This window comes from Oryx dammah, unplaced genomic scaffold (assembly GCF_014754425.2).
Source record: "Oryx dammah isolate SB20612 unplaced genomic scaffold, SCBI_Odam_1.1 HiC_scaffold_28, whole genome shotgun sequence".
NCBI classification, from domain to species: domain Eukaryota; kingdom Metazoa; phylum Chordata; class Mammalia; order Artiodactyla; family Bovidae; genus Oryx; species Oryx dammah.
The window spans coordinates 32,595,164-32,604,858 of record NW_024070212.1 but is presented as its reverse complement, the minus strand read 5'-3'; the positions used below and the strand labels follow the sequence as shown (position 1 = coordinate 32,604,858).

The window sequence follows — 9,695 nt, the reverse complement described above, 5'->3', positions numbered from 1 at the left end:
GGGTTTCCCACAAAGGCACAACACCAGAGTTGAGGATCCTCCCCCACTCCAACCCCTGTGTCCTTCAGCACATCCTACAGACCCCCTCCCTTTGCCCTTCTGATTCACAGCGCCCACCTCCCTGCACCTACCCTATTCGATCTACAGGGAAGCGAAGTCGCTCGTGGCCGCCAGCCCGGGAAGGGGAGCCAGTCAGCTGGCGGAGGCACGGCTTAAAGGGGCATCTTGGGCGGAGAGGTTTGGAACTGGGGTCTGTGTGCAGTGAGTTTAAGAGAGGGGCTGGTAGCAGAAAGAATGTGTTCACAAGGCTTAGGAGAGGAGGTCCTGAGGCTTTGGTCTCTTTCTACCCCCGCAGTCATGCATTTTGGAGGGGCTCTCGCGGCAAGTTCAGTAGGCAACAGCACCACCTAGCTGACTACATTTCCCAGAAGGCTATGTGGGCGAGACACTGAGAGCCAGACGAACAGTGATGCACTTGCGCAAGAGAGCTGGAAAGGTGGGAGGGAGAGGGGAGGCGTGCCCGCGGCAGGGATGAGGGGAGGGGGCCGCGCGGCGGCGGCGCCGGGGCGGGCGCGCGTCCGCGGCGGTGATGGCGGTGCGTGAACGCGCGGCGGCAGCAATGGCCGCTCTGGAGCGGCGGGTGCCGAGTCTCGATGACTTCGCGGGACAGAGCTGGAGCTCGTGGGTGGAGCGGGCCGATCTGCCCGCGGCCGACGGTGAGTGAAGCTCCCCTAGAGTCTAAAGACCCCATCCCTGTCTCCCCTCCCCCCCTCCGGGCCCCCGCCAGCAGAGGGGAGCTGCCGACGGGAGCCGCCGTCCGGCTCCCCGGCCCCCCAAACAAAGGACCCGCCGGGTCCTAGTGCCCGCCTTCTCCGCAACCTTCGCGCCTCCGGGTCCTAGCGCCGGCTCTCCGGCAGCAGCCCACCCTGCCCACCTCTGTCTCTGCCGTCGCCCAATAACCTGCCCCTACATCTGTTTTCCTTTATGTTTCTTCTTGCCTGCTGTCCTCCAGCTTCCGCCCCTCCTGCACCTGCCTCGGGCTTTCCCCATCCGCAACAGTCCTCTCCACGTGTTTCCCACGCACCCCACTTCTGTGCCCCCCTCCCAACCCCCCTTGTTCCGTCGCCTTCTGCCCCACACCTTCTGCTCCTTTTCGGCGTTTGCCTGTCGACTGCAGTGCCACTGGACCCCCGCCTCGTCCGCATTAGTTCATCGGTCCATCCATCTATCCATCCTCCCTTCCTCCCTCCTTCTGTCCATCCATCCATGCCTCCAACCCCCCGTCCTTTCCCGGGCCTCTTGCCCTACCTCCCGGGCTCTCTCCCCTGACACCCACCTTCTCTAGGCCCCTGAGTGCTTTTGGTGGAGCGGACTGACAGCCCCTTTCCTGATCTTTGTCTCCTGGGCCCCAGGGGGCATCTGGCCTCGTGGCCTTTGGGGTGACAGCAGGCATCACGCCCCTGAAGAAGTTTGCAAGTGAGAAGAGGTGGAGGAGGAGACCGCATGGAGCCGTCTCTGATGACACTTGTTCTCCTCTGAGACATCCAACTCCCAGCTCAGTTCTGTCCATCACTGCATTTTAACGGACTTCAGAGTGGGGGCTGCCCCTTGTCTCCTGCATACCTAACCCACCCCCCCTCCACATCTGGAGATTATATAAGACTGTCAGTATTCTCATTCTAGAAAGGCGCAAGTCTGTTAGTAGGTGTCAGAAGCAGACCTAAGTGGGAACCTCAGGCCACCCTAGAACTGCCCCATGCTGGGTGGGCAAGGATGGGGCCATTGTCAGGGTCTGGGTGCATTGAGAACCGGAAACGGAATCAGACAGGTTTGGTGACTCAGAATTGATTTTTTTTTTCCCAAGGGACAGGGAGGGGGCGTAGAGGAGGGAGGGAAGAGCAGTAAGGTAGGGGGATGGGGAAAGAGCTGCTTTGCATAGCTAAGATGTTTTTGTCATCAACCTAGAAACTGAGGTACAAGGGCAACCCTTGCCCAAACCCCCTTAAGAGGAAGAGGGTTTGTGTAGCTGACCGAGGGGACTTTGAAGACGCTGAAGGGCCCCAAGATAGTAGTTTCTCTGCTCTACGGCCATCCTGTCAGTGCAGGACCTGAGCAACTGGGTGTAACTTTCACAATGCCATGGCAACCCAAGTGAAACAAAATTAAGGTTGGGAACCTGGGAGAGTATCTGTTTGGGATGCCACAGAAAAGCAGAAAGAACACATCTGAGAAATCTCAAGAAGGGCCTCAGGGATCTGTAGTAAAATAAGTGAAGGACTGTTCCCCATTTACATGGGGAAGCAGGCCCAGAAAAGAGACAAGTACCCACAGTCACCCAACTAGTCTGCGATGGGATCCTGAACTGCACCTTGGAGTAAAGGAGCCATACGAAAGGATCCTCCTGATGAAGCCAGCTTATTCCAGAGGTAGCAAGTGAAGAAAGAATGACCACTTGAGAAAGATTCACTGACTGGTTCTCTGGGTGGTCCTAAGGACCAGGTGCTTGTCAAGAGGCAGAGGCTTCCTCCTGCTTGGCCACAGCACCTGGTCGGGTTGGAGATGGGTGTCTGGGATGGGAGTGGTCCTTCTGAGCTGTGTTTCTCCTTCAGGGACTGAGTTGGAGGAGAGTAACAAAAACCCGAAGAAGTTGGATGCCATGACCCTCATTAAAGAAGGTGGGAGTCGGCACACATTAGGGCTGGGGCCCAGGGCAGACAGGACCACTTTTCCTTCTTCCACCACCACCCAGGAGGTGGCTGCAGCCGGTGAAGCAGCCAGTCTGGGCATTCTCACTTTGATAGGTCTGAGTCAGCCTCTTCCTCTGGCTCCTGTGACTTACTGAGGGAGATCCTAATCATTGAGGTTTGGTGCTCTCTCACCTGAAAGCCTCGGAGAAGGCAATGGCACCCCACTCCAGTACTCTTGCCTGGAAAATCCCATGGACGGAGGAGCCTGGTGGGCTGCAGTCCATGGGGTTCCTAAGAGTCAGACACGATTGAGTGACTTCACTTTCACTTTTCACTTCCATGCATTGGAGAAGGAAATGGCAACCCGCTCCAGTGTTCTTGCCTGGAGAATCCCAGGGACAGGGGAGCCTGGTGGGCTGCCATCTACAGGGTCACACACAGTCGAACACAAGTGAAGCGACTTAGCAGCAGCAGCACCTGAAAGCTTGCATTCTTAGGGATTGGTTAGATTGAACTCTGGAAGCATCCATCATAAAGCCTGTTATATCAGCTGGGAGGGGAAGTGTCATCTGAGTGGTGGGTGGGTCTGTTTTCTGATCTTACCGGGAAACCCTGGTATCCCCAGCCCCAGTGATAAGGGCTTCTGTCGTTGCAGACATGTCCATCTTCGGGCACTGCCCTGCCCATGACGACTTCTATTTGGTTGTATGTAACCATTGCAGCCAAGTGGTGAAGCCTCAAGCTTTCCAGAAGCACTGCGGTGAGGGGAGCCCTAGGGAGGAGATAGAGGGAACAGGGGAAGATGGAACTTGGAACTCGGAGGACAGGGCTAGTTGGGAGGTCACATGGGTAATGGAGGGAGGCTTTGTGAATAGGAAGGTGGGGTGGGGTGGAGCTTCAGACATTGTGGTTGGTTGGGATTATTGTTTAAGCAAACTTCTAGCATCTGGTGGAGGAAAGTTTCTAGCATCTGGGAAGAGCTAAGAGGTTCAGGAAGCAGAGTCCTAGAATTTTCAGTCTTGAAGGTGCAGATTCAAAGGGGAAGGAGGCAAATCTAAAACCTAACATTCGGAAACTGTAGATTCTCTATCATAAATCTGTGAGCAGGGTTAGGAGGATGGGGCAGGAGGCAGTTAACAGCACTCACCTCGATTGCTCTCTCCATCTCCTGCGACAGAAAGAAGACATGGGCCCCTCAGCAAGCTCTACACCCGGGCCCCACCTCCACCTCCAGCCCCTGCCAGCTCTCAGAAATGTCATGTAGTGAATGGGCAGGGCCCTGCTTGTAGGGCCCCAGGTTCTACCAAAACCTCCTCCAGGGAGAAGGGCCAGGGGTCTCGCAGCCGTGGCCACCAGCCTCCTGAGAAGACCCAGAAGGACAACCTCTGGTAAGGAAAGGCTGGAGACTCCCTGAAGCAAACCCTGATCACATAGCCCAAGGAGGGGTTGACACAAGTGGAAGCAGCCATGGGGCGACGGGCACTGCTCGTGGTGGGAGGGAGCCAGCTCTCTCTGCAGCTCCCTTCCGCTGGCTTCAGGGAATATGGGATTCCCTTGTCCTGAGTTCTGCACCCCTGCAGGAGCCCACCCAAATTCTGGGAAAGGAGATGGTCCTGGGCTAGAATCCGGGGCCCAGACCCAGCCTCCCTACCTCCCAGCCCACACCGTCTCTCCACGTATAGCCTTTTCGTGCCTGTGGTGAATCTGGAGAAGATGTCCAGTCTTCCGAAGCCCGATGGACATGGAATCAGGGTGGCCCCGCCCTCTGCTTTCCTCAGCCAGCCAGGTGGCCTCACCAAGGACTCCCCTGGAAAAAATCCCATGGCATCCCCTTCTAAAGAACTTCCTGGCAGAGAGAGCATCGAGATAGCCCCTAGCGAGGGCCCCAGTCACCGGACTGAAGGCAGCCCTTCTGAAAAGGAGCCTGGTGGGGCCAAGCTGCCCCCTAAAACCCACCGGAAGATGGCTCGTGAGTAGTCATGGTCTTGGGGGTCAGGAAGGTAGAGTGGGGACTCCTTTGGACAGCTTTGTCCTTGGGTCTGATGGAGAGGGGGTCAGTGAAGAGGGGGCTTGGCCATCACAGATTGCTGGGGTACAGGGACCCCTGGTCATCCCTTGAAGTGGGCACTCACTTGACCTGCTTACTCTCTTGGAAGATTCTCTTCAGTCCAGCTGTCCTGATTAAGGCTATGGGAGCCTGTGCCCAAGTAGGTGAAGGTACTGTTCCTCACACTGGGCTATGGACCTTTATCTTTTTTCTCACCTAGATCCAGGGCACCAGAAACCTCCCATAGCTGGTTTCCCTGGCATTCCAGATGCCTGTGGCTGCTCCTCTTTCTTGGTATATGTTGCTCTTTTGGGGGCTTGGAGCCCCCCAAAGGATTCTTGGGCTGGTAATGGGGACGGGATGGTTCTTATACTCAGCAGAGAGCTGCTGATGCCCAGAGGAGTTTGTCTGGAAGGCTACAGCCGCAGACTTGAGAGCCAGAGGCTTTCCTGCCTTAGGCCCAGCTCTTCCCAGGCCTTTGGCATGAAGATGCCAGACCTTCCCCTGGGCCTCCTCTAAGTGGCTGTGGGGTTCATGGGACCTGCTTTCCCCACAGGGAAGGAGTGCGACCTCAACAGGCAGTGTGGGGTAATAAATCCAGAGACGAAAAAGATCTGTACCCGCCTTCTCACTTGCAAGGTAAGCTCTACTCCCTCTGCCTGGTGAGGGAGAACCTGGGCCCTGGGAAGGGAGAGGAAGTGCGATCTTATCCAAGGTCCAACTCAAGGGATAGGGATTAAGCCCAGACCAGGGATGGGGAGAAGGGGCTGCCCCAGTGGGCCCAAGGTAGGGACAGCAGGCAGGGGGGTGGCTCCCAGATCCCCCCAATCTCTCTGCTTGCCTAAGCCGGAGCACACTGCTGCCCCTTCCCTTGCTCAGCTCGCACCCTCTCCCCACCCTCCACCCTGCTGTGTCCTAGATCCACTCGGTACACCAGCGCCGGGAGGTCCAGGGCCGAGCCAAGGACTTTGACGTGCTGGTGGCAGAGCTGAAGGCCAACTCCCGCAAAGGGGAGTCTCCCAAGGAGAAGAGCCCAGGGCGCAAGGAGGCAGCTCTAGAGCGCCCCTCCCAGGAGCCCCCCGCCTCAGTCCAACTTGTGGCAGCAGCGGCTGCTCCCAGCGGCGCCTTCTCTGCTCGTGCCAAGCCGACCTACCCCTACTGTGCACTGCCCAGGTAGGTCCTGGAGCCAGCACCCATCTGACCTGGGGACGCTTGGCCCCAAACTGTCAGGGACCCCTGGAGACAGGCCCGGGGGCTGTCCTGGAAGATGCTGCTCACTCCACCCTGATGTGGGGGGAGGAGCCCTGGCAGTCGTGTGGAAGCAGGTGATTCCCCCACTGCTATGCTGGCATACTGCAATACCCCTGCCTCTCTGTAGCGATCCAACACCCAGGATAAAAACCCTCTCCCAGCTGCTCCCACCAGGTGAAAAGTCGTCACTTGGGAGCCAGAAGGGTCAGGGTCCTGGGTGAGGCAGTCCTTCTGTGTATTTATTCACTGGCCCCTTCGTGTGCAGAGGCTGTGCTGGACCCGGGGGAGAGCCTGCCTTGCCGAAGGAGACACACACCCATCTCTGCCTGTAACACGAGGGGCAGACACGAAACACAGGCTCAGCTCACAGACAGGCTCACAGGAATATGTGGTGCAAGAAAGGGGTTGAGAAGATTGACTGGGTTGACCTGAGCTGAGTGCAGTTACACTCAGAAGATTTTCTGGAGGAGGCGAATCTGGAGCAGATTTTCCCCTCAGGAGGCAGGGCCTGGGAAATGAAGGGGCTGGGGAGAGAATCCCTTGGGAGCTGTGGCCCCTGATCTTTCCGGCCCTTAACTCTGTGAGCTCTGTTGTCCCCTCCCTCCCTGGCCCCCTTCCTCTTTGTCTGATGGCCCACAGGGTGTCTGCCCTGGCTTTTTGAGCTTGGCGGGTTCAGGGACAACCCACCCCGCCCCCGCCCCAGTTCCGTCATGTTGCCCTCACGTCCCCTTTGGCCCTTCCAGGTCCCGGGCTTCCTCTGAGAGTGAGTTGGATGATGAAGGCCCTTGTGGTGGTGATGGGGATCCAGGCCTGTTCCCCTTCCCCCTGCCCCGGGGTGGGGCCCAGGCCTCCAGCGAGGAGAGTGAGGAGGAGGGGACATCTGATGAACTCCACCTCCCTACTGACTGCCATTATGCAAACCGGCCCCCTCGGCCACAGGCGGTAAGGACCCTGGGGGGTGGGGGTGAGGGGGCAGCCCTCCTGGCCCAGAGTGTGGGAAGGAGGTCCGATTCTGTGTGAAGGTACTCTCCCTGTATTTCAGGCACTGGTAACCATGTACCTTCCTTCTGCCTCCAGTTCTGCACCTTTGGGAGCCGGCTGGTGAGTCCAGGATGCTACGTGTTTAGCCGCCGGCTGGACCGGTTCTGCTCGGCCCTGAGCTCCATGCTGGAACGGCACCTCAGCTCCCACATGTGGAAGTGAGTCTCTCGGCCCCAGAACTTCCCTCCCTGGGTCCCAGGCACTCGTGGGCTTCAGAAGCCCTAATTCTTCACACATACCTAGAGACGTGGCTTGGCTATTGGCCAGGAAACCCCCAAGTAGGATGAAGAGGAAGTGGGGAAACTTGGCGGCCTAGAGCTAGGCTAAGGTCAGGCATGAATGGGTCGTCTAGGGGTGGATCTTAACACTTACCTGTCACTTCCAGTACCTTTTAGGTAAGTAGGGATAGGGGATGGCTAACCTGAGATTTACAGTGAGATTCTTAAAGCATCTATGTATTAGTTCCATCTCTGTCTGTCCCTGGGCCTTCTTCATGTTCCTCAGTTCCAGCGTCTCCCAGCAGATGGCAGCACTGCCAGGGTTTCTGGGCCATTTCTCCGTGGGGGCGGAAAGGCTGCTGTATATTGGTGGGGATGCCCTCTGGCTTGCTTGGCATCACAGTGGGGCTCTCTTTTTGCCGCAGGAAGATCCCACCGGCGGCTGAGCCTCCATCCCACCTTGTCAGCTCCCTCCCATCTGCTCCCCTGAGTCCATCCCCTGCGGGCAGCAGCCCTCGCCTTCCAGGCCCACCCCCCAGACCCGCCTGCCCCGCCTCTACGCCCCCGACCAAGGACAGCTTTGTCCCCAGCTACCCTGCAGGCTCCCCCAACGTGGCAGCCGCCTGTAGTCAGGCGGAGTGCACGGGCGGGAGCCAGGCCATCACCTCACCACTGCCTGCCAACACGCCGTCCCCATCCTTCAGCAAGCTCCCACCTTCCAAGGCCAGCAAGTCGTCCAAAGGCAAGGACAGGCTTGAGGTGGAGGCTCCTTCTCGAAAGCGAAAGTTATCGCCCGGCCCCACCACTTTCAAACGGACTTGCATCCTGGAGCCCACTGGAAAAGGCAAGCCCTCTGGATGCCGGGGCCTCACAGCCAAGACTAAACCCACTCTGGGCCTGGGGCTTAATGGGACGGTGGGGCCAAGAGTGAAGAGGTCAGGGCCTCTGGATTGTCGGGGTTCCCCTCATCAGCCCCCCACGCCAGTCAAGGCCTCTCAGCTGGACAGCCAGGGGGTGGCTGGACACGCGGCCAAGGCCCTGCCAACCAACTGCCTCTCTGAGGAGGAGGTAGCCAAGAAGCGGAAAAACCTGGCCACTTACTGCCGGCCAGTGAAGGCCAAGCACTGCCAGGCCGGTGCCCCTGCCGACGCGGCCTGCTCTGTGCGCCGCAAGAAGCCAGGTCCGGCTCTGGCCTTTGAGGAGAAGTGTTCTACACTGCAGGTACCAGCCCGGCTCCCTGAAGAGCGGGGGCGGGGAAGGGTCAGGATGGATGAGGTTGGCGTGCCCAGCAGGAACCTGACAGAAAGAGGTGCCTAAGTAAAACATTTGTGCAGGGAGGGGAAGACTGGGGAAGTTGAGAGTTCCTGGCCATCTTCTCTAGGGAGAGGTGACCCCAGCTCTGGCTTGGTGGGCCTTCCCCTGTCCCCAGCCCTCTCTCTTGGGCTAAGGAGATGTTGCCTCTGCCTCTCCCTCTTCCCCCACTTTTGCTTTAATTAAAGGGCCACTTTCTGAATTGGCTGTGGCCCTCACTCCAGGAACTGGAGCTACCTCTGTTCCCTGAAGGAAAGGAAGTTGGACTCCATGAGCTCTGATAAGAAAGGTTTGGGCAGTGGGGTTGAGCTGGGGTCCCAGAGCTGTGGCCTAACACGCTGGGCACAGGGTGGGTGGGCTGGTCTTGTTCGTTGGTTTTGTGTCCGGGCATTAGGGCCTGAAAGGGCAGGGACACCACCCAAGGTCCCCATATGCATGACTGCCCACCTTGCACATGTATCCATTGCCAAGTTTTCAGGCGTCAGGCAAACTCTCCAGGGTTTCCAGTAAAGCCAGTAGCCAGATTTATTTGTCTCTTCTGATGGGAGCCCTGGAGTAGCATTCTCTGAGCTATACTTACGATCTTAGCCAGGAGGGATGAGTTGGGTGGGAAGGGGGGATGCCCTCCTGGTTTAGGCACTGACCAGATGCATCCCAACACATTTGGCACCCATATGAGAGTAATAATAAGTTGACAGTTGCCCAGGGTTTGAGTGTGTTTGTGTCCCCCGCTTGCATGGGTGATCTCCAGACTGCCTCTGCTGGGCAGGCATTTATCCTCCCCCGTGCCTAGCTTTACTCAACAGACCAGTAGGAGGATATGGAACCTTAGCTTTTATGGCCCACATAGTTCGCTAGATAGAAGCACAGGTAGACCCCCTAGCCTGACCCTGTCTCTTGCCTCTTGTCTTCTTGCAGTCAAAAGCCCATTAACGAGAAAGTGCCTGCCCACTGCAATGGAGCCGCCAGCACCTCCTCCCCTCCAGATCCGGGCCCCAGGCTGCTGCCGCTTTTTATAACTTTATATTATTTTTTTTAAGAAAAAAAAAAAAACCTCTTTAAAATACCTCAAGACTGTCTTCCTGTTCTGTTGCTGCTAAGAAAATATAAAAACAGAAACATAGGAAGGAAAGAAGTGTA

General features: G+C 57.5%; 1 protein-coding gene across 6 annotated transcripts; it reads left to right on the top strand.

Annotated features, from left to right (window-relative positions):
• The first annotated feature begins 563 nt into the window (after positions 1–563).
• On the top strand, positions 564–9,687 carry ATXN7L2 (ataxin 7 like 2). 6 transcript variants are annotated; one of them, XM_040232121.1, is made up of 12 exons: positions 570–716; positions 2,610–2,675; positions 3,343–3,447; positions 3,865–4,075; positions 4,370–4,656; positions 5,291–5,373; positions 5,654–5,907; positions 6,729–6,927; positions 7,063–7,184; positions 7,670–8,465; positions 8,780–8,844; positions 9,474–9,687. In XM_040232121.1, the coding sequence occupies exons 1-11, from the start codon at positions 590–592 to the stop codon at positions 8,834–8,836; spliced, it is 2,307 nt and encodes a 768-aa protein (XP_040088055.1). In that variant the 5' UTR covers positions 570–589; the 3' UTR covers positions 8,837–8,844; positions 9,474–9,687. The 6 variants fall into 6 exon arrangements, with proteins under 6 accessions (XP_040088056.1, XP_040088055.1, XP_040088054.1 ...); XM_040232120.1 differs by having other exon boundaries at positions 8,744–8,844; XM_040232123.1 differs by having other exon boundaries at positions 590–716; positions 4,466–4,656; positions 8,744–8,844.
• Positions 9,688–9,695: the final 8 nt, after the last annotated feature.